The 23197-nt window shown below is 51.3% G+C and overlaps 1 protein-coding gene across 2 annotated transcripts in view; it reads left to right on the top strand.

The window, feature by feature from the left end:
• RAP1GAP2 (RAP1 GTPase activating protein 2) overlaps positions 1–22962 on the top strand; it is a 188161-nt gene extending 165199 nt beyond the window's left edge. For both annotated transcript variants that reach the window (XM_040243759.1, XM_040243758.1), the window contains 8 exons: positions 7608–7745; positions 9510–9628; positions 12552–12665; positions 12936–13053; positions 13549–13675; positions 17216–17292; positions 17702–17740; positions 18624–22962. In XM_040243759.1, coding sequence (XP_040099693.1) covers positions 7608–7745; positions 9510–9628; positions 12552–12665; positions 12936–13053; positions 13549–13675; positions 17216–17292; positions 17702–17710 — 702 coding nt within the window. In that variant the 3' untranslated portion in view covers positions 17711–17740; positions 18624–22962. The remainder of the gene's footprint in view (positions 1–7607; positions 7746–9509; positions 9629–12551; positions 12666–12935; positions 13054–13548; positions 13676–17215; positions 17293–17701; positions 17741–18623) is intronic.
• Positions 22963–23197: the final 235 nt, after the last annotated feature.

Below are 23197 nucleotides of genomic sequence, written 5' to 3'. Positions count from 1 at the left end.
GGAAAACTCATTGCAATAATGCCTGGAAAAGTGCATGTGGCCTGGAATACAAGAAGTGCTCAGTGGAAGTGTTAGCTGGTATCACTGTTTTCATGGAAAGTGAAAGCTTAATGCACATTATCCCATCAAAAGCTTCATGACTGCCCTCTGTGCCCTGTGAGAAAGGCTGTTATTATAGGCATGATAATCTTGGTTTGATAATTCACACTCAGTTTTAATAATGATGGGTGTGATTTTACACGTGAGGAAGCTAAGACTCAAAGAGACAAAGCAGTTTGTCCCAAGTCACCCAGCAGACACTGGAGTTAAATCTGGGTCTGCCAGATTCCAAAGGCTCTGGTTCTTAACAGCTACATGTCACTGCCTCCTGGTTCCCGACTCTGTTAGGACTCCACCCATGCTCGCCTGGCCCAGACAAGCCTGGGGTCCATCCCTGGCTGCCAGGCTGGACCGCAGAGAGCAGGGCAGGGCTCTGCTGGCCTAGTTGGGGCCAGCTGCTGAGATTCCTCACAGGGGTGGGGGTAGGAGCCAAGCTGCTTGCTGAGGCTGGCAGGAGATTCCTGGGTCATCTGTTTCAGTCCTGATGATCAGAGCCAGGCAGGGTGAAATAGAAATTGGGAGATCAAGAAAAAAGGGGGATGAAGGATAAGAGACGAGATGAAAGGGGAAGAAAGAGGCAGCCAGGTTGGCTGGCCCAGCCAAAAGAGGGGTGACCATACCAGGTAATTGGGAAAACCTTTGTAGGCGCCCCCAACCCCCCATCACGGCAAGCACATCAAGCTGTTCCTGAGTCCCACAGCCAATGTAATTCATGTAAGACTCGAGCTGCAGTTGGCTAGCTACCATCATGCTGTATATTGCAGACATGTAATGAAGCCTCTGTTGCTTTCGATTTTGCAGGTTTTTTTCTGTATCGAGGAGTTAATAATTAATTTTTTAGATTTCAAATGTTTCTATAATCTGAAAAAGCTTTAGGCTATGGACAGTGGATAAAATGGCCCCAGCAGCTACAGACAGGTTGTGAGTCTAAGGGAGAGTGGCCTGAGGCCGTTTGTCCAGGCTCTTGCCTCCAGCTGGAGAAGCAGTAGTATCTTTGACTCCAGGGGGTCCAATTAAAGGGCTTTTCCAAGAGACATGCTTCAAGACTTTATCATTGCTCGTCTTTGATCCTGTAATCCCAGGAATCCATCTTTTCAACCCTAAATCCTTCCAAGTGTAGGCTGAAGATAGACTCGCCTCTGCCTTCTGCTTCCCTGTCTGCCTTTGAGGTAGCACCGTCGGGTAAGGGGAGGGGATAGTCACATCATGGTCTCTGTCGTGTTCAGTCACACGAGTAAGCCTTCAGAGCTCTGCCAGTTATGATCAGCTTTTTTTTGCAAACCTTGCTGGGAACACAAGTTCTTTCTCCCTGTCCCTTCCATTGTTGCCCACAGGTCTCCCAAGCTTGGGGGCAGGCCAGGTGTAGTGGCATGAAGCCCAGTAGATGAGAGGGTTCTGATGTTTGGGCCATGCCTGTGACCTTGCCTTGGTCTGACCTAGCTCAGGAAACCAGTTTTGGTATTTGGTATTTGGTCTCTAGTTTTGGTATTTCTTTAGGGGCCACTTGAGTGGTGTTGGGTGTCAGAATCACTGGCATTCCCTTGGAACTCTTCACCCAGACCTCCGTGGAATCATTCATAGGAACGGTGCAGGAAATGACCTCAGGAAGAAAAGTTGCGTGTTTCATCTCTCCTGTCAAATTTCTCATCTCATAGGCATGTGGAACAGAACGGAGAATTCCCAGGACTGAAAGCCATCTCAGCCCTCTCTCCTCTTGCCTCTGTGATTGTTCTTCCTCCACCTCCAGGGCAGACCCATCACTGCCCTGGGCTGTACTGCCTGGCACACTACTTAGAATAGCTCTTCATCTGTTACTTCAATCCCCCTGGCTCTCATTTAAGCTTTTCTCTCTTGAGAAACAGAACCGTTCATCTATGAGCATCTAGGCATGCTTTTCAAACTGAGATGCTTAGAAATATTCTGAGGAATCTGCCTGTTTACAAACACTTTGAAATTTTGCACTTTTGCTTTAGATGAGTATCTATCTGGTGCTTCACAGGTGGCGCTGGTGGGAGAGAACCCGCCTGCCAATGCAGGAGATGTAAGAGATGTGGGTTCAGTCCCTGGGTCGGGAAGATCCCCGGGAGGAGGGCATGGCAACCCACTCCACTAGCCTTGCCTGGAGAATCCCATGGACAGAGGAGCCGGGTGGGCTACATTCTATAGGGTCGCAAAGAGTCAGACACGACTGAAGTGACTTAGCACACACGCACATATAAGTATCCATCTATCTGTATGTGCATATTTCTAATTATAGAGGCTAAACTTTTACCTTGAAACTCACCATTAAAAGATATTTCTATGGACTAGGTAGGTATATTGCATATACAGTCCAGGGACCACTGTTGTTGGAGGTCTGTGAACATATTTGTGGAGTCTTGCAAGAAGACTTTTCTTTAAAAGGACCGTACGTTACTGAAAAATAGTGACCTCTCGACTACTGTTCTCGAATGCCATTCTCAGCCACTGCTACCTATTGATGAAGTTTTTATTCATCCTGACGGGCTACAGTCCAAAGGGGTGCAAAGAGTCGGAGATGACTGAGTGACGAAGCATGCATGCAATAAAGGAAAAGAGTGATGATACTTGATGTATCCGCATGCTGTGTGAAAGAAAGTGAAAGTCGCTCAGTCGTGTCTGACTCTTTGCAGCCCCATGGACTGAATTCTCCAGGCCAGAATACTGGAGTGGGTAGCCTTTCCCTTCTCCATTGGATCTTCCTGACCCAGGAATCAAACTGGGGTCTCCTGCCTTGCAGGCAGATTCTTTACCAACTGAGCTATCAGGGAATTAATACCCCAAGCAAGAAACAAGGAGCTAGCCCTGCTAGCAACCCTCTGCTGACCTCATCATGAAGAAGGGGGATGAAGGACCATGGAGGGGATGGTCACCCAGTGTCAAGGGAACTGGGACCACAGCAACCAGGGAGTGGTCAGGTGACTTCTTCCCAACCTCTGAGGGTATGTGGTAGGTGATGCACTGGTCTTCTCTGACCCCTAGTGGCAGGAGAGGAGCACCGAGCTGCAGAAATCCCTGTAGAAATCCCTACAGGCAGGGAACCCTGTAGCTTGTGGCTTGGAGCTCTGGTCTGTCGAGGTGGAGATGCAGAGAGACATTTCCTCATCCCACTGGTCTGCTAGAGGGACCGAAGACCTGTTATGGACCTCAGTACTTCCTGATTAGGAGCCATCTCAGCAGGCCAGCAGTTACCACCTTTCTTTCCCTGCCTCCGGTGCTTGCCTGGTATCAGTAGGCATGTCCCCATTAGCGCTCATGTCTGGGCACTGTGTCTTGAGTTTGTAAAACGGGAACACTCACAAAACCCATCTGTAAGCATGAGAGGTTTGTGGTTGATCTGGAGGAGGTGTGCTTCCTCCATGATGCTAACTGGTACTCAGCTCCCTTCCCAGCTGAAATGAAGTGACGTGAGCAGGTACCCAGAAAGTGACTGCCTCTCTCTTTTCTGACTCTCCCAGAGGAGAACTCATTTGAAGGTAAGCCAGGAGGTGAACTGAGGGCTGGGAAACCCTAGTGACTGGGGATGGCGATGCAACCGGAGGTGGTTGGCTGGGAGGAGAGCAGACTGTGAGGACAGGTAGGGATAGTTGTGCGAGTTGGGAATAGACAATTCAGAGACTCCAAGGGCTGGAAATGTGAAGGTTTCAGATCAGGCACAGAAAACCTTTCCAAAGGTCATGCTGTCCACAGCTGGCACAGGCAGCCTTGAAAGCATGAGCCTGTCCCTGGGAAGCAGAGGGGCGGTGCAGTGTGGCCTGGATGTACTGGGGTGAGTGGGAACAGGTCCAGTTGGTCCCTGCAGAGCTGATGCTTCTGCAAAGGTTTCATGTGCCTTTGTCCCTTGCCTTCTTTCTACAGCACTGCCCTCCGCTCTTGTCTTCACCCTTTACCTTCTGTCCAACTTGAGAAGCCTAGTGCTTCCAGCTCTACAGCAGGTTGAAACTGATGGAATACTTTAGACCACGTCACTGGGTGATTTTGTCCGAATCAAGCATTATTTTAGGGTTTGGAGGGAGCCATTGTCTTGTTCTCCTTTGGTCCCTGAGGGTGGAGGAGGAGGGCTGGCCCTGAGCGTGCAGGTATCACACCAGGTGTCTGGCACACCCATGTCATCCTCATGTTTATGGACCAGAGGACTGTCTCCGAGAGGTTCATATGCTCTACTGGGAAGAACCAGGATGCAAACCCCCTCCTGTTTGCTTTGAGCAGCAGATGGCTGCCCTGCACATCCCTGGAATTCCCTGTCGGTCCATTATCTATCATTCTTGCCTTGTTGACTCAAACAGTGGCATCAGGGGCATTCAAGAAGATTCTTCCCTGACATCACTGTTGGAGATTTTTTGTGTGTGGGTGTGGTGGTGGTGGTGGGGCGGGGAGGTGCTAAAGCTTCATGGTTTCTGATCACCTTTAGTCCATCAACCGGTTGAATTATATGTTGAATCGGAACCACTTTTGGGATCCTGGAGCCCTTCTATTTAGAGACCAGGTTCTGAGTTTGGGTCCTGGCTCCATCCCTTACCTGTAGTGTGACCTGGGTCATCATTTACCTGTAGGGACCTTTTCTATCGGTACTGTCCTCTCTGTATCTGAGAGTGGCAGGATTCCATAAGATCGTGTACGTGGAGCTCAGTAGACCAGATACCACCACACAGGGCTTATTACCCATGTCAGATGTTCTCTGGAAAGAGACAGCAAGGAACACATCAGAACATAAATGACTAGTTGACATGGCGTTGTTGATGACTAGTGCTGGTGGCACCTGAGGGCACCCATGGCATGAAGCAATGCTGAGATTTATGGAGCACTTGATTCATTTAAGGATCTTTGATGTTATCTGGGGACTCCCTAGCATGGTACCCTGCTTTCCCTGCCTTCAGTTCTCCAAAAGGTCCATGACTTAATGATCTTCGCGTGATGAAATGAATAGAATGTGGTGGCTGTTTTAACCATGTTGCAGTAAACTGTTGCTCAGTGACTCTAGAGCCTAGAAAGGGAGAGAGGAGGAGAGATGAGATCCCTTAAGGGGTGTCTTTGGCTCAGACAGGAGAGGCTAGGTGGCATGAGGAATGGGAGGTTGATAGGTTTCATGCTTATTTGCAAACAGTGCTCCTTCCTGAATCAGCTTGCCTTGACAGGACAGAAAGGCAGGTAGGTTGTGGTTCTCAGCGGGGCCAAAGCTTGAATTCATGACCTTGAGACACCCCCAGGGGGTCTGCTGTGTGGGTTGGGGGCACCATTTGTGCTGATTTCTTGGGACCACCGTGCCGCAGACCAAGCTCTTCTCTCGATACTTTAAGGGAGGGAAGGAGGCTAGCTCTTCCACATGAGACCATCTGGAGGTTGGCTCGTGGAGTGTGTAAGCTGACACATGCGTGTGCGAGTGTCAGAATGAACCCCGTGAGTATGGGAGCTGTGTCCACATGTTCATCCTTCCATGTCAGTTTTCTGAAGCTGAGGTTCTACTGGCTCACACAATAAGGACAATCCATAGCTCACTGAAAACAGGGCCTGAGGTGGCTCATGGTCATCCAGGTTTCTTCTCCTTTCCCCTCTGGCATCCTCAGCTCGTCAGCTTCGTCCCTCAGGCTTGATGCCTCTTGGCCCCAAGGTGGCTGCTGTGGTTTTAGAAGCGGACAAGTCACAGTTCTTTTGGGGGTCATTGAGGAAACCTTTCGCCAAAGCTCCCAGAAGGCGTCCCCTCATGTCCTACTGGCAGGGGGATGGCAGGTCAGGATTTACCCCTTTGTCTCAAGGAGGAAGAGGGGACACTGGATCCATGGTGGCTCTGCTACCCACAAGCGGCATGGCAGTGGAGGGGAAAGGCACCTGTTTGTGAGCAACTAAGGATATCTGCATCCATGTATGTTTGTATGTGGACCTGAGGCCCTGGGGCCCTGGACAGCTAATGAACGCAGAGGGCGCCCCCTACTGGCCCTGGGTCTTTGGCGTCACCCTACTTTTTAAGGAACATGTCCTGTTCCCCCAGCTGATGTGTATGCTTCTTGGGGGTAGGGGCTGAGTCTTCAACTTTTTTGACTCCCTTCCCTTAAATCTCCTTATTTCTGGCACAGTGCTGGGCACATGGGAGGCACACAACAAATGCTTATCGCTAACAATAGAGTAGCCACATACCTGGGTTATTTATGATGTGCTGGGCCCTCTGTGTGTAAGCTCACCAGAGCCCTGCGATGTAGATCTCCTCCATCCCACTTCACAAGTAAGTCTCAAAAAAGCCAAGGAGCCTACGAGGGACACCAGCTGATAGGTGGTGGAGCAGAGTCCAGATATAGTCCTGGCGGTAGGACCCTGGCACTCCATGATGGTGATCTCTAAGCTGCATTGCCTCCTGGCTGTATTATTGAGTCACCGAATGAGTGATTAAAGGGAAGTGATGGGAGAGAACTTCCCTTCCTAAACATTCAGGTCATCTTTGAAGGTGTCCAGAACCAGGGAGTAGCATCCACGTGATAGGTGGGATCCTGTGGGCCTTCCCTGGTCAGGAAATCCTCCCCTGGGTCAAGCTGAGCACTGCCTCTGGAGGACCACTGCCCGTGAATCCAGTTGCAGAACCACGTTGGTCTGCAGAGCTGCCTGAGGGCGTGGTCATCACCTCCCGAGCCCATCCCTGCTGAGGGCTCAGCAGCTTGATTTGAGCTCTTCTCATCCCTGCCTGCTCTGTGACAAGCCCCTGGCCATCCTGGTTGTCCCCTCCTGGACACATCACTGTTTGCCCATGTGCCCTTTGGGCTTTGGTGATCCTACATGGGCCTGAGCAGCTCCATGCCCCTGCCGAGAACCCACGCCTCTGCCCGGTCCGAGCATGCATCTCTTCTTCCAGCAGCTGTGTCAGGTTGGAGGCTTGTCCTCAAAGTCTCTTAAGCCTCTGCAAATGCAAAGGAAGGCTCAGTGCATGGATTAGTAAGAGCTCCTTATGGTTCAGCAAGGTGAATGTATTCCATATTGCACACAGCATACTTTGGGATGATGGCAGAAGGGCTAGCTGGTGCATAAATATAGAAATACATTTAATTTCTGCAAGAAAAAGTCAGATTGGGGTCAGGCACATGACTGTATTTAGTCCCCACGTGATCCTGTATGGAGTACATCATTCTCGTTTTACAGATGAGGAAGCTGTAGCTTGGAGAGGTGGTAGCCAGACGAGGGTCACCCGGGTTTACTGGGCTGTCCAAACCTCTCTTTCCTCGCCTGTAAGATGCAGATAATGCCCTTTGTCCACCTTGCCAGGAGCTGGGGCATTGGCCCCTCAGACTCCTTCTGGCTGGTGTCCTTTCTGACCTCTGCCTGCAAACAGCCACCCGTGCCCAGAGCATGGAGTATATGAAAATACTTTGCAAACAGTAGTGAGTGTGGGTGTGTGATCACGTGTGTACATGCTGAGGGCTGCGTCTGCAGACCCCATCAAGTGGACAGGGCCATCAAGAGGGACCAGGCTCCAGCCCTTAGGCCTCTGTCACCTGCTCTCCCTGCAGAGGGCCATCCGCGTGCGCAGCCACTCCATGGAGACCATGGCGAGCAGCCAGAAGAAGCAGCATGGCGGGGGCATCCCCGGCAGCCTCAGCGGGGGCATCACCCACAACAGCGTGGAGGTCACCAAGACGACCTTCTCGGTGAGAGCCGCCTGCCCTGAGGGTGGCACACAGGCTGCGGGGAAGATCCCCCAGGCCCCAGTGGGGGAGGCTGGGGCCAGGCAACTTAGAGCAGGGATGACAGAGGGAAACTGAGGCTGTTTGGGGAGTGAGCCCTGCCTCTGAAATGGAGCCTGCATCCCTGGGGTTGGCCTGGCCTAGAGGCCCTTTTGTCGTCCTGTTCCCTGAGTTTCCTTGACCACTGAGCCAACCTCAGAGCCAACCCTGCAAAATGGGCCTCAAGTGAGTCTCTGCTTGGGGGCTTGGGACCCCTGACTGCGAGAGGCGTGTCCTTGCTTTGTTCTTATTAATGATAACAGTAGCTGTCTCCTACCCCGCCCCCACCCCCTCACCCCCTGCCCCACTGGCTTGCTGTGCACTAGGCGCTGAGCTATATCATTCATGAACATTATCTGATCCGTTCCCGTGACAGCTCCTGGAGGAAAAGGAGGCCCAGAGGGTTTAGGTGACCTGCTACAAGTCACGCAGCTAAGCTGAAGAGCTGGGATTTGAATGCAGGTCTCCCTGATCCAAAGTCTGAGTTTTTAGTCACCGTGTAGACGGTTCCCAAGGAAGGAACCTGGCAGGTCTGTGGGGTTTAGTCTGGTCAGCTCACACCAGAGGCTGGCCAGGCAAGGAGCCAGTCAGTTCTTTAAAAAAGCAAAATGACTTGGCATTTGCACAGATTAGACTCTTTTCTTTTCATTGCAGAACATGTCTACCACAATACTAATCATTAGTATTATAAATAATGTCCCACAATTTCTTTCTTTATTTTTTGGCCATACTCCATGGCACGTGGAACCTTAGTTCCCCAACCTTAGTTCCATGCTTCCTGCATTGAAAAGTGGTCTTAACCGCTGGACTGCTGGGGGAGTCCCTTGCATAATTCATTTAACTTACCAAATATTTTCATAGCTATTATCTGGTTTCTCCCACAAGTTCTGTGAATGAGCAGGGCAGGGCCGTTTTATCTTTTTTCTGTGGATGAAGAGACTGAAGCCCAGAGGGTTTTGTCACTTGCCCGAGGTTGAACAGCACATGGAGGGCAGAAGTTGGGACCTGGGTGAGGAGCCTGGTGGGCTCTAAAGGTTGGCCACAGGCTCTCGTCTCCCCCTCCATGGTCTCCCAGCTCTCCATGGTCCCCTTGCATGTGGCTAAGCAGAGCCACATTCTTGGGCTCCCCCTGCCCGGAGCTGTGTGTGCACCTCACTGCTGCTCTCAGTCTCTTATTATTGGGTCCAGTCTATGACACCAGCTTGAACCCATTTCTTGGTAGAGTCAGGAGTCCAGGCACATGTGCTTGTCTGTTGGTGGTTTGCCATATGACCTAGGCCAAATCTCCTCACCCCCGGGCTCCTTAGCATCCTCACTGGTGAAAGCCAGAGACTGGTCCAGGTCTCTCTCAGGACTGTCAGCTCTGTGGTTCTCAGTCTGAGTCATCCTGTCCTTCTAAATATGTGGGACTCTGCTTAGGGTGACCCTGACCTCCAGGAATTCTGGTCTTTGGTAGATTGTTACCTGGGTAACAGGTTGGCTTAAGAACACAGGAAAACAGGCTGCAGGTGGCTTGAGTCTCAGGGTCCCAGCTCCCGTTCCCCCATTATTAGATCTCACCTTCCTGGCTGGCTTTCTGCTTTCTGGGATCTCCTCTAGACCAGGGCCTATTTGTAGGGGAAAGGATGACAAGGAGAAGGAGGGCTGAGTTTGGGGGGTCAGCACTCACTCTGGCAGTTTCATTGGCAGCCTCCAGTGGCGGTGGCAACGGCGAAGAACCAGTCACGGAGCCCCATAAAGCGGAGGTCGGGGCTCTTCCCCCGTCTGCACACGGGCTCTGAAGGCCAAGGGGACAGCCGGACACGATGGTAACTGTCAGTTCTCACCACTGGTGCAGCTATCAGAGGCCCACCTTGGGGAGGGCTTGGCATAGATCGGGAGATGGCTTCCTGTTGAACCTGGTCGCCACTTCAGGCACCTGCACACCCTCGTCACTCGTTCAGCTCTTTATCCACCGAGGCAGGTTTGGGCGATCTCTGCACAAGACTTTCCAAAGCTGTACAATTTGCATTTTGACCCCAAACTAGAAATACCGTTGGGCTTCCCAGGTGGGCTTCCCGTCTGCCAATGCAGGAGACATACGAGTCGGGAAGATCCCTTGGAGGAGGGCATGGCAACCCACTCTCTTGCCTGGAAGATCCCATGGACAGAGGAGCCTGGTGGGCTACAGTCCATAGGGTTGCAAAGAACTGGTCATGACTGAAGCAACTTAGCATGCACGCATGCAGAAATGTCACTACAATTCTTTTCTTTCTTTGCCCCCTTCTTCAGTGCTTATTCAGATGTCAGCTCTTATGGAAACCTTTGCCTGATTCTCACAGGCAAAGGTCATCAAACCTCCTCTGGGTTTCTAGAATGCTCTTTCTCTCTCTTTTTTGTTTTAAAACAACTCTCATGTTGCATCATACTTCACTTGTTCCTGCTAGTGGTCTTTCTGATCCCTGAGCCCACTTATCACTTAATTCAGTAAGCAGCATCATTGAGTGCCCATGCTGGGCTCAGTGCTCTGTCAAGAGCTACAGAAAATGAAAACTTGCCTTCCAGAAGCTTACCATCTTGTGAAGGGAAGGGAGGCATTGGTGTCCAGGCCTCCAAGTTGTCTGTCTGCAGCCCTGGATGATGCACCATCCCTCGGGCTTGAGCATGCAGGACCAGGGGCAGGTGTATAGAAGGGGCTGAAAAAGCTCTATCTGAAACCTGTAAATGTGAGTAAGCCCTTGTGGGCTCCCCAGGAGAGAAGGGCAGAATTGGAAGTGATCAGACTGCAGGTCTTGAGCTTAGGAGAGAGCTCTTGACTGAAGAAGGAGAGACGGGAGCTCCTGGGGTGGAGGTGATGTTTAAAGAGAGACCAAGGAATATGGCCACATCACAGGGTGTAGAATGCCTGGGGAACACCTGCGTTTAGGGGCAAGTGGGGAAAGGAAAGCCAGTAAGGAAAACTGGGAAGAAGATGAAAGAGGAGAGAGCCTAGAGATACAGGGGTAGGGGGTGGGTCTCAGAGGCCAGGAGAAGAGACATTCTTGGAGGGAGAGTCAGCTGTGCCAAGTACACAGAGAAGTCCAACTCAAAGACTCAAACCCCAGCTTGGGTTGACAACCAGGAGATCATTGTGAAAGTGTTAGTTGCTCAATTGTGTCTGACTCTTTGAGACCCCATGAGACTGTAGCCTCTGTCCATGGAATTCTCCAGGCAAGAATACTGAAGTGGGTAGCCATTTACTTCTCCAGGGCAATCATCCAGACCCAGGGATTGAACCCGGGTCTGCCACATTGCAGACACATTCTTAACTGTCTGAGCCACCAGGGAAGCCTTAGGAGGTCATTAGCACCTCATTAAAAGTACATTGAGGCACTTCTTGCCTCTGGGATGGCTCTAATAATAATAATAAAACAAATAGTAACACATGTTGGTGAGGATACGGAGAAATTGGAACTCCCTTGCATAGCTAGTGGGAGTAGAGCAACTGCTTGTAAAAACAGTCTGGCAGTTCCCCAGAGGGTTAAACAGAGAGTTACTGAATGACCCAGCAGTTCCACTTCTAGCTATGTACCCAGGAGAAAGAATATATATGTTTATATAAAAAGTAGCATGAAGATATTCATAACAGCGTTCTTCATAATAGCCCAAAGTGAAAACAGTCCAAATGTTCATCACTTGAAAAATGGATAACTGAAATGTGGTATATCCATAACATGGAATATTACTTTGCAATAAAAAATAATGAAATTAGCATGGAATATTGCTTGCAATAAAAAGTAGTGAAATACCATAGTACCTACTATGGCATAGATGAACTCTGAAAATGCTACGCTAAGTGAAAGAAGCCAGTCACAAAAAGACCGCACTGCATCGTATGATTCCATTTATTCGGAATATCCCAAATAGGCCAATTCATAGAGACAGAGTCGACCAGTGGCTGTTGGGGGGAGGAGAGAATGGGCAGCGATTTAAGTGCATCCAGAGTTTCAGGGGAGGCTGAAATATTCTGAAATTAGATTGTGATGATAGTTGTACAACTCTGTGAATAGATTGAAAACCATTGAATTGCACACTTTAAATGGGTGAATTGTACAAGGATTATATCTCAATAAAGCCATTATAAAAATAAAAGTGCATTGAATACAGGGCCATCATGTCTTCAAAAGGGAGCAGGGCAGTGGGCGTCAGGACCTGGTCTTTGTTAAGCTAGAAGAGGAAGAGACCCTGGAGCTCCAGACTGAAAGTGACCCACTTCCCAGCACCAGGGCCACTTCATGCCTGGACCCAGGGAGCTCGTTTTACAGTCTGTGTGAGGTGTAGCCTCTGGAGTTGAGCAGTGATGGCCTGGATAGCACCCTGGGGAGCCCATGTGTGTTGGGTTTTTTTTCCGTTGAGGGGTGGTTGTCCCATACCCCCTCCATTCCCGTTGTGGCCTGCTCCTGACCTAGAGCTCTGCCACGTGAGATTGCCAGCCTGGGGTGGAGGATGGTGGACTTGGGCTTGGGGGCACCAGCCTAGAACTCTTGCCTGATGGCTCCTGACTCTCATCCAGGAGCCTGGAGTAGCCTCTGATGGAGCAGAGGATTCGGCGGTCTGCCGCAGTGTCTGAGGAGGTCTGGGTGGCGGTGGAGGTCCTGGTGGCCATGCTGTCAGGGGGGCACTGTGACCCCACAGGTCCCCACGGTGCTGAGAGCTCTGGGGAGCTGTGGACTGGCCCCCTGGCCTCACTTCTCTCCATCCTCGTTTCCCCAGTGACAGTGCCTCCAGCAACCCCAAGACCCCGGAGGGCGGACACTCTTCTCAGGAGATGAAGTCTGAGACCTCATCCAACCCTAGTTCTCCGGAAATCTGCCCCAACAAGGAGAAGTAAGAGAGTGAGGTAGGGGTGGGGTGGGGGCTTTAGCCATCCGGGGCCCCAGAATATGTGCTCCACTCCCGGCCAGTTGACAACCCGCTTCTCTTGCCTTGGGAACTCTCTGGAACACAAAAGCCAACACCAAAGCAGGGGCCTGCTGGGGGGCTGCTGGTGGGCAAGCTCAAGTCTGCTGGGCCTGCCTTACCCTCAGTCTCAGGGAGGGCCTGTGGGGGGCGTCTCGGCTTGTGACCAGGGCCTGCCTGCCTTCCCGTTCCCTGCAGGCCCTTCATCAAATTAAAGGAGAACGGCCGAGCCAACATCTCCCGCTCCTCCTCCAGCACCAGCAGCTTCAGCAGCACGGCCGGGGAGGGCGAGGCCATGGAGGAGTGTGACAGTGGGGTAGGTGTGGCCCCGTCCAACCCTGGGGAGCTGCGAGGGGCACCCTGGACCCAGGCAGATACCGCTCTGCGCATTAAAATAGCTCCTGTGGGCAGGGCCTCACGCAGGCTCGGTGAATAAAAGGGGAAGTGAGGAAACGGGGGAGGGCCCAGTCAGCCATGTCCACCCTCTGGGAGCAGTGGTTCAGGGTAGGGTGGGGGTGTCCTTCCGCAGAGTGACGCTCCCTCACTCCTCAGAGTGATACTCCCTCAGGAGTATCAGCAGCAGGGGTCAGAGGTCAGACTGAATGGTGCCCCTGCGGTGGGCTTCCCAGCTGAAAGAGGGCTCATCTCTCTCCATGGGGCTGGGTCAGGGGCAATTCCTGGGGGCAGGGGAGAGGTTGGAATCGAGGCTGGAGGCAACAAAGGGAAAGAGTTGGTCCAAGTGGGGTAGTAGGAACCTGTCTCAGGCCTGCTGGGGGTGGGACTGCCCGGCTCACCCAGCCTCTCTCCCCAGAGCAGCCAGCCGTCCACAACCTCTCCCTTCAAGCAGGAGGTGTTTGTCTACAGCCCGTCCCCAAGCAGCGAGAGCCCCAGCCTGGGGGCAGCCGCCACCCCCATCATCATGAGCCGGAGTCCGACAGGTTGGTGCTGTCTCGTGGGCGGTGTGGACCATGTGGCTGGCAGGGGCAGGGCTGTGGCCTGGCTGCTGTTGGTGGGGTTCGAGCCCCAGGCACGCTGAATTGTCCAGTTTCCATTTCAACCCCAAAGTGTTAGGGCCTCCAGCTCTGCTGGCTCACCGCATCTGTTCATCACCCTCCAGAGGCTGTGTTCTCATCCCCTCCGTATTCATGGGAAAACTGAGGCTCAGAGACTTCAGTGATTTGCCAGAGGCATTGAGACTGTGTGATTGGAAAGCTGAGGCTCTTTCCCCTGACCTCTCCGTTACCCCATCACCAACCCAGGGCCTCTCTGTCACAGAGACCATCTTGATAATACAGCGATAAGGAGCTGGAAGCATGGTGCAGGTGAATGGAACCGCAGTGGGGAGACCCGGGGGAAGCCCAGAGGCCGTGTTCTGGACCCACATGTGGTTCAGTGCTGCTGAGTGCACGGAGGGGATGTGTCAGAGGGCAGATAGGGGTTAGACATTAGGGCCACCACGGGGACCCTGGTGAGGATTTTGCTTCATCCTGCCCCCAGTGGGAGGCATTGGAGGGCCTTCAGTCTTTAAAGGTCCTTAACTAGAAGGAGGAGAGAGATTGTTTTGATGGCTGCAGCTGGCTGAATAGAAAGGGTTGGTGGGGAGTGGATGCAAGGAGGGAGAGCAGTGAGGGGTCACGGTGAGTGGTGAGGGGTCACAGGGCCATGGATGGTGTCTGGGGTGATGGGAGAAGGATGTGGATTCAAGGGGTGCCCAGGTTCAGTAATGAGGGCTCAGGGAAGACAAAGAGTGTGGGCTTTTCTGGTTTCTATGATCCCTGCAGTCAGGTAGAGAAGGAGGAGTCAGCTCTGGGGAGCGAATCAGGGGTTGGAGCCCAAGGGGTGTCCAAGCAGAAATGTGTGCTTGGCACCACTGGGCACTGGGTGTGCCTGGAAATCAGAGTGTTGGTCCTGCCCCGAGGAGGGCAGTATCATGTAGTGGAGAACTCTGGAGCTTGGCTCCAAATTCTGGGTCTTCCACTTACTAGTGAAGTGCCAATGGGCAGGTTACTGAGTCTTTTCTGTGCCTCCATTTCCCAAACGAAAAATGGAGAGAGGGGAATATTTCCTACCTCATATGGTTGGTTGTGTGATGAGCAAGTGAGCTTATGGTTATAAGAGATGCAGAACTGTTAGCCTAAGTATTTATTGAATAACAGGAAGAAAACAATAGTATAATGAGTGGTTCTCAATCGAGGGTGATGTTGCTTCCTAGGGCATACTTTTCAGTGCTGGAGGGTTTTTGATTTTCATGATTGTGGGAGGGGAGTGTGCTGCTGACATCTCCTGGGCAGAAGTCAGGAATGCTGCTAAGCACCCTACAGTGTACTAGGCAACCCCCTGCCCCCCACCCCTCTGCTCCGCAACAAAGAGTTATCTGGCCCATAAGGTCAGGCTGGGTTTGAGGAACTTTAGTCTAAATGATAGAACCATTTAAGGCCAGTGGGCCAGCAGGGTCATTTAAACTACGGTGCTTCTGGGGTTCTCATGGTGAAGAAATGTTGACAAATAATGACATGCGATGTTATGGATAAAGAGAAGGCATGGGTCCCAAGTAAACAATTGTTTGTGTTAGGGCGGCAACCTTCTGTGGCTGAGCAGCTGTGGAGCTGGGTTCTGATCCCAGTGCAGTGTTGACAGGCCTACCTCTCTGAGTCTCAGTTTCCTCATCTAGAAAGTGGGGTAGTAATGTGAATTCCCAGTTTTTTTTTTTTCAACAAGGCTTATTAATTAAATACTGAAGGAATGATTGAATCTGTAACCAAGCCTGGATCCTACTTGATATCAAATAAATATCAAAATAAATAAGGTTTTGAGTAAAAGGAGGTTTAGAGTGTGACTTGCTGAAGGTCACCTAGGGCAGAAGGGAACCTCCAATAGGTCTGTGATTCCTGCCGGTGCTTATTGCAGCCCCACCTCCCATGGAGTGTTCAACCCTGAGGGGCGCCGCCTCTCCCTCCCAGCCCACAAGACTTGTGCTTTGTACCTGTAGGACTGGGGTGGGCTTGTAGAGATCTGGAAACCTGCTTTAGAGGAGGAGACGGGGCTGAGGGCAGGGAGGTGGCTGGGAGGGCTTGACGTCAGTCTTCCATAATCTCTAATGCCACGGTCATTGGTCATTTCATACGTGAGCTCCCTGGGGTCCTGAGAGGGTGCTGGCGCCTCACACCAAAAGGTCGTCATAGCACCAAGTGGAGGCCTTGAATATGAAGCACCAAGAGTAAGTCAGCAGTTTCTAGATGGAGTGTACCAAGCTGTAGATTATCTCAGCCAGAGGAAAACCAGAAAGCCAAGTGAGCGCCCTGCCAGGGGTGTGCTATCAGCGTTTAACAACTGGCTGTCCCACCGTGCGCGCACGCACACACACACACACACACACACACACACACGCACACACACACACACACACGCACATGTTAACTGTAAATTTTACTGATATAAAGGATCTGAAGCACATAATTTATAAATAATGATATTAATAAAATATACAACATTCTTTACTATAAATTCCTCAGAGTCAACTGATTCTCACAAAATGCTCTTATTGATATTTTCCCAACCTTTGTATCCATAGAAAACATAAAGTTCCAGATGATTAATGAGTGTAGTTTTGACATGAATGATGATTGATATTATTTTGTCAGTGATATGAGCAGCTTCTCTGCTGAATCAGATAATAGTTTTCAAATATGAAAAGAGTGTTTTCTCAGGTTTTTTGTGCCATTCACAATGTAATGACGAGAGACAAACACATTTTCAAGTATAATCCATTCTATTAACATATGCTCCATGAGTTTCTTAATGTTTTAGACAAGAAAACATTAAATTAAGCTCTGATTTGTAGTGTTTGCTGACTTCCGTGGTGTGACTATTCCTGGCTGATCTCAAGCATCCATGTGACGTGGAGTTGGGAAGAACTACTTGACACAGTGGGGGCTTCCCTGATGGCTCAGTGGTAAAGAATCCGCCTGCGGTGCAGGAGACACGGATTGGACTCCTGCGTCAGGAAAAGCCCCTGGAGGAAGGCATGACAACCTACTCCAGTATTCTTGCCTGGAGAATCCCATGGACAGAGGAGCCTGGCGGGCTACAGTCCAAAGGATCACAAAGAGTCAGACTGAGTGATGTTTGAGCGACTAAGCACGCACATGCATCAGACATAATAGATGTAAATAATCTGAGGATAAATAATAGTAAAATGTACTGAAATAACTAGATGACTTCTGAGTATTTATTACCTTTGATGAATATAATTTGTTTAATTGTAAGCTTGTAGAATTAAAAAAAGATAACTGTAACAACCAGCTCACGACATTTCTAAAAATGTGACAGTTGGCTCTTGTGAATCGGCCAACAAGTCAGCTGTCTAGTGGAGAGGACGCCTCCTGCTTCTCTGGGGCTCCCTATCCAGCTCCTACTCCCTAGTCCCAGTGACCTCTGTAGCCCCACACTCCTCTCAAGGGCATTCTTCTTTTTCCTAGATGTCAAAAGCAGAAACTCCCCGAGGTCAAACCTGAAATTCCGCTTTGATAAGCTCAGTCATGCCAGCTCCAGTGCGGTAAGGATCTAGGGACGTGGGGGCAGCGGGGGGAGCCTTCCACCTCCCACATGACCATCTGCTCCAGAAGCCAGCCATCCTTCCTGGGGTTGGAGGAAGAGGGTGCCTCACATCTCCCATGGGGGCAGGGAGGAAGCTCTGTCTGATCTGGGGGTGCCATTGGTTCCCCATTGGTCCCCATGGTGCAGGCATCAGCCTGGGGTTCACCAGCCACCTTTCCACATCTCCTGTGTCAGAGCCACACCCTTGGACACAGGCAGATGCAAGTTGGAAACTGTTGGCTCCTGGGGCCTCGTGTCCCTTCCCAGGCTCTCTGGAGAGATGAGCACCAAATATACAGAAGCTGTAGTCACTGGGGATTATCTGGTCTAGTGATTTAAAACTCTCATATGGATTTTTCTTGAAACAGGGTCACTAATGTGAAAGAGGAGTCCTTCGCTTGTCAAAGGTGGGTCAGGTGTTTGGTCCTGCTGTGGCCATGAGGGAGGGTGTGCCACTAAGATCGGCATATTGGTGGTCTGATACCCAGAGAATGGCCAGAGAGATCCTGACTGCCTGGGAGGGCCAGTGCCTCTTCCCTGGAGTCTCTGTGGTGGGACTCAGGTCTGGATGGGGCAGAGGGCACATGGCCTTGGGTGCCCATGGGAAGGGTTGCCTGGTGGGATTGGACCAGGCTCGCTGAGCGTGTCTCCCTTCCCCGGAGCAGCCTGTTCCCGCGTGCAGAGGGCAGTAGCCCAGAGCCCTCCTTCCTCAGTCGGCCTCTGGCCTTCCTGTTTTGGCAGCCTTTGTCTCCTTGTGTCTTTGTCCAGTTCTCTGAGATGATACATGTCTTCCCTGTGTGTCCAGACATGCCCTGGTCTCTTAAGCATTGTACAGGGTGAGCCCAAGGAGAACCCTACTCCCAGCCTCAGGCAGGGACTCATGAGGTTTTCAGCAGAGCAGGGCACGGGTCCAGCTCTCCACCGCCAAGGCCTGGCCTCCTGCTAAGGAAGTTACTAGAGACCCGTCTGACTGCCCAGCCTTCTCCCTGCCATGGGGCTCCCAGGGGTGTGAGTCACATTTGGAACCAAGGGGAGGAGCACAACTGAGCGCTCATTATGCAAACCTGGCCTGTGTACATGGGGATGTTGACACTCATTCCCACTTCCATCATGAACTTCAGATGCCTCGTTCACTAAAGTAATGTTTGTGCCCAACTTCTTGAGCTGTGGCAGCTCTGCACCCTTGTGTCTGGCAGCCACCCGTCCTAAGCACATGTGGGCACAAGCGTCTCCTTCTCTTCCTTTACCTACTATTTGATCATCTTCTCCCTTCTTCTTGTTTTTTTCCAGGGAAGTCCCGATTCTGTCTTGGAGAAGGCTCCTATTCCAGCAGTTTGGGGGTGCCGTCCACTACTCTGTCACAGGCCTACCTTTCCACTGGCCACCTGGCCACCAGACACGCTGTCTGTCCCAGTGTCCCGACCTGGCCACAGCCTTGCCCGTCCCTGCCAGTACCTCCCCGTCTCTGGGCAAGGCCTCATTCCTCCAGGCTCCCCCTGCTCCTGACTGCCCGATGTGATGTGTGTCCGGGTCATTTATCATCTCATTTTGTCTGCAGGGGAAAGAGTTGGGCAAGGGAAGAGGGGGATAGGGTACCAGTCAGAGTCCAGAGAGGCAGAGAGAGTGGTGAGGTGGGCAGCAGAGGCTGACAGCAGGGCACTGCTCCCAGGCAGGGGCAGCATCGTGCCCTGGACATGGTAGGCAGGAGGCTGCAGCCACACCGAGCATGTCTCCCTTCCCCGAAGCAGATGCACTTAGTGGGGGCGGAGGGAGCATTTTTCTAAGAATATCTAGATTTGTAGCTGTCCTCGAAAGCGTCCTGATAGAAACTGGTTCTGCTGCTCCTACATGTCTGGAGCGCCCAACATCTACTTGCTTCTGTGCTGGGAGTTTCTTACCCACCTGCTGACATCAGGCCAGACTGCTTTTGTCCCTGCTACCCCTGGATCTCGAGCTATGTGGCTGGGTGAAGCTGAGACACACAGCTGAGCATGCATGGGAGGTGTGTTCTTCTTGGACGGCTTTACTTCCTGCAGGAAGGTGGTAGCTGCCGGGGAAGTCATCAGCCTCATCCCTTCTAGCAGATGCCTTTCCCACAAATGGGTGGGCAGCGGGGGTGGGAGGGTGTTCAGGGAGAGCCAGGAGCATGCAGGAGCCTTGCCCAAGGAGAACCTCAGGGCCAAGGGCTGGCTGGGAGCCAAGTCGCTGCTGGTTGTGGAGGTTCACGGGAGGCATAGAGAGTTACTTCCATCCCCCACTTAGCGGGGAGCCCAAGAGGCAAGGTGAGGGACAATTGGATGGGTTGATCTAGCTTAGATGTGGGGATGGGTGGTGTCTTTCTGCAGTTTAGATGTCTGGCTTCCGCCAGAGCCCTGGGGGATTCTTTCCAGCTACTAAGCCCTTTGGTTTTATCAGAGCTTGATCCACCCTAAATCTTAAATCCTTCTCTTCTCCTCTCCAGCCACAAGTCTGTAAGCATTTGTCACATGAGTGGGATTCCTGCAACTGGGTCCCTGCTGGGCATAGTTCAGACACTACCCGTTATCTGCACCCTCATCCTTTGCTGGGCTGAGCTGGCTCGCCCTCTGAGAAGTGGGCCCTCCTTTCTTCTCAGCCATCTGAGTCAGTGATAGGTCATTTCTGTTGACTGGCCATGGTGGGGTTTAAGGTGAGGAGGTGTCCTCCAAGTTAAACAGTCTGAAGAGCAGACCCCTGAGGGGTGCCACAGCTCCAAGTATGTATGGGGCCTCAGTGACACACAGCTGCCAGGGTGACACCGCTAGGCTCCTGTTTCAGTGAGTAGATTACATGGACTTCCAACCAAATGCTGTGTTTGCCTCGGGATCTGGGCCTATCCCCAAGGCAAGACATAAAAATGTTACACTCGTTTTTTGACTGATGTGACAATTTCCCCATTGCTTTTGCTTTTAGAGCAAAATCGTGGTCCTTCATCCTCAACTCACGTGAACTCTGTGGGATCCTATTTATAGGTTGGGTGGATCTCTCCCCTTCACTCTATCTGGGAAATGTGTTTACTCAAAGTACTAGTCCAGTTAGATTTATTCTGGTTAGAAAGTCAACAGTGTCTGTTTAGCTTGTATTAAAGATCCCCGTAGCAGCGCCCATGGCTGGAATGAGGCCCGTGGATTCTGGCAGCGTTCTGTTGGCTGGGCTTCTGAAGGAGCTTGAAAGGTCAAACTCCATTTCTTTAAAAACTGTTCCAGGTTCTGGTTGGCTTCTCTGAGTAGCTGTTATTTACAGCCGCCTGCTGGTTGTGCTGGGCTGTGTTTGTCATGCTCTGGGGGTCCCCTGGGGTTTTCAGGTGGTCCCCATTCTGTCCTACTTGAGAACCTTCCACCCACCTTCCACCCACCTTTGCCCACTGCTCTGGCTGCTCTCCCTGCTGCCCCCACCTCCCAGAGGTCTCTGGCCCCTGTCTCTGAGCCATTGGCCGGGTTGATTGCTCAGTGTGTCCAGAGAAACTGAGAGGCATATGTGGGCTCCCTAAGAAGCAGACCTAAGTGGCCTCTACCCTCTGTGTGCTGATGGAGATGCTCTGGGAAGGATCTGAAATGTCCCTCCCTTACTTCATCTAGGAAGTTTATTTTGTGGCCTCTAGAGTGTACCCCACCAGCCCCACTGAGGTCCAGGGCTGTGGAGGAGAAGGAGAACGCGGATGGGCCAGTCTCCCTTTGTCCTCTGGACCATGGGACTGGCAGCTTGGATTCCTGAAGGCTGCTCACTCCATCCCCCTCTTGCATTGTTCCAGAATGTCTTTCCTTTTATTGCCCCATCTAGTCTTGAGGCTCAAAGGTTGCTCCAACCTCCTTGGTCCTTATGACTAGACTCATCCCTGATGGTGCTCTTGCTGGTATTTGAGGCGTCCCATCAGAGACGTATTTCCTGGACATAACTTTGGCTCTGGACCTCATGGAAGAAGCTATACTTTTCAGCTCTGTTGGGCATCCATATGCCTCTACTGAGCTGAGGCTTCAAAACAGATGTGGAGAGAGCTAGAGTTTCTATTGCTGCTAATGGATGGAAATGGGAAAAATATTTTGTGGTTCAGCCTTGTCAGCTTCATCTCCATGTCCAAGCCTTCCGGGCCCCTTGTAGCATCTAATCCAACCATGTCATCTTCCAGATGAGAACCTTCAGCTCCAGTGAAGGGAAACAGCTTGCTTGAGGTCACATAGTCAGCTGGTGGGAAAGCTGGGATGAGAATCCACAACCCAGAGCCCTTTCTTTGGCACTACCTATGTGGTTGGTGGAACAAGAGAGTGGATTTCCCGGGGCCCTGAGACACGAGGAAGCCAGTGAGCCAGTTTCTCGGCACTGGCTGGGAGGTATCAGCAGCCACAGGTGCTGGTGGGTCTCAGTCTCAGCCTCTGTTCTTTTCAGCAGGAGGGATGTTCTTTGGGATTTTTTTCAATGAGGGCCCTGGGGTTTGGCTGCAGCTCAGGCAAAGAAAACAAGGAGGGAAAGAGATTTTAGGGGACTGTTCCTCAGTGACATTAGTTCTTCAGTCCCAATCTGTAATGAGGGCGTAGGCCTGGGCAAAGATGCAGTTAACCAAACCTCACTTTCCTTTTTTTTTCAGCTAAGGAGAAAAGGGGTAAAAGGAAACTTTTTGAACTCTCCCTGATCGTTAAACAAAGGTAGTCAATAAAAACCTCAGCTCAAGGGATGGTAGCCCGTTTCATGTAGTCAATAAAAACCTCAGCTCAAGGGATGATAGCCCGTTTCATGTTCTCACCCTGACTGTTTAAGGTGCCAACTCAAACACTACCTTCATTCATTCTTAGTCAACAGAGACAGGTCTGTTGTGGGGGAACAGTCGAGATTCAAACAGATCTCATGGCTACCGGTGGCTGGCAGAGGCCCCATGGCTCCTCTCCAGCTTCCAGGTACCCCTCTCTCAGAGCAGGGAGAGTCACCAGTTTTCCAGGGCTGTTCCTACCACCTGGGGTCCCCCACTGGGGCATTCTGTTTTGCTCTGATGGCTGTTTTATCGCCAGTTCCTTACCCACCCCAACCCCACAACTCCCTCTTTTCAGCAGGTCCATGTGACTCTTTGGGAAAAAGGAGAGACCCCCAACTAAGGCCGAGGACAGTGGAGTCCTGCCTAGTGAGACACTACTGGGGGCAAGGGCACTGTCCTCTCCTTATCAGTCCCAGGGAGGGAGTGTGTGCCTGGAAGACGAATTTAAATGCCATCGTCTCTGATTTTGTGACATTTCTACTTGGAAGGGTTAATCCCCCCCCTTCCCGCTCCTTAGCATGTGTGTTAGCTCTCCCCGATCCCGGGCGTTGCCCTTCCCCACTCCAGCCTGGGGAGTGCTGCTGTTGAAGTGTGAAGAGATTCCTCTGTGTGCTAGAACCTGCTTGGAGATGGTGACCATGTGATGATGACTTTTCTGTCTTTCCTCTTTCAGAGGAGGTGATTTGTAGACACCCACCCCCACCCCTGACTGCCTATGTAATGTAAATAGTGTACATTTAATTTATTGCTATGGTAGCACATTGTATTTGTTAATGTATAAAATGAATTCTAAAAGTTGACAAATGTATATTTTGTTGCTTAAATGTGTCTTTGCAGAAATTGACAATAAATAAAATATTTTGTGTCCATCAGTGTTCAGACTTCTTTGCCTAGGGCCCCAGTCCTGAGTATCTTTCAGTACATCAGAGATTGAATCCATATTCCCATGGGCTGTATCTAGCCTATAGATGTATTAATCAAGAAACATCCCTCTGACTACCAGCACCCACCCCCACCCCACCCCCCAGCTTCGTTCTCAATAGCCAATCAAGTTGCTCTTCCCTCACCTTTGATACCTAACCAAGTTCCTCTTAATAATTTT

This window comes from Oryx dammah, unplaced genomic scaffold (genome assembly GCF_014754425.2).
Source record: "Oryx dammah isolate SB20612 unplaced genomic scaffold, SCBI_Odam_1.1 HiC_scaffold_8, whole genome shotgun sequence".
Lineage (NCBI taxonomy): Eukaryota > Metazoa > Chordata > Mammalia > Artiodactyla > Bovidae > Oryx > Oryx dammah.
The sequence above is the reverse complement of the archived record's forward strand: the minus strand, read 5'-3'. Positions and strand labels throughout refer to the sequence as shown.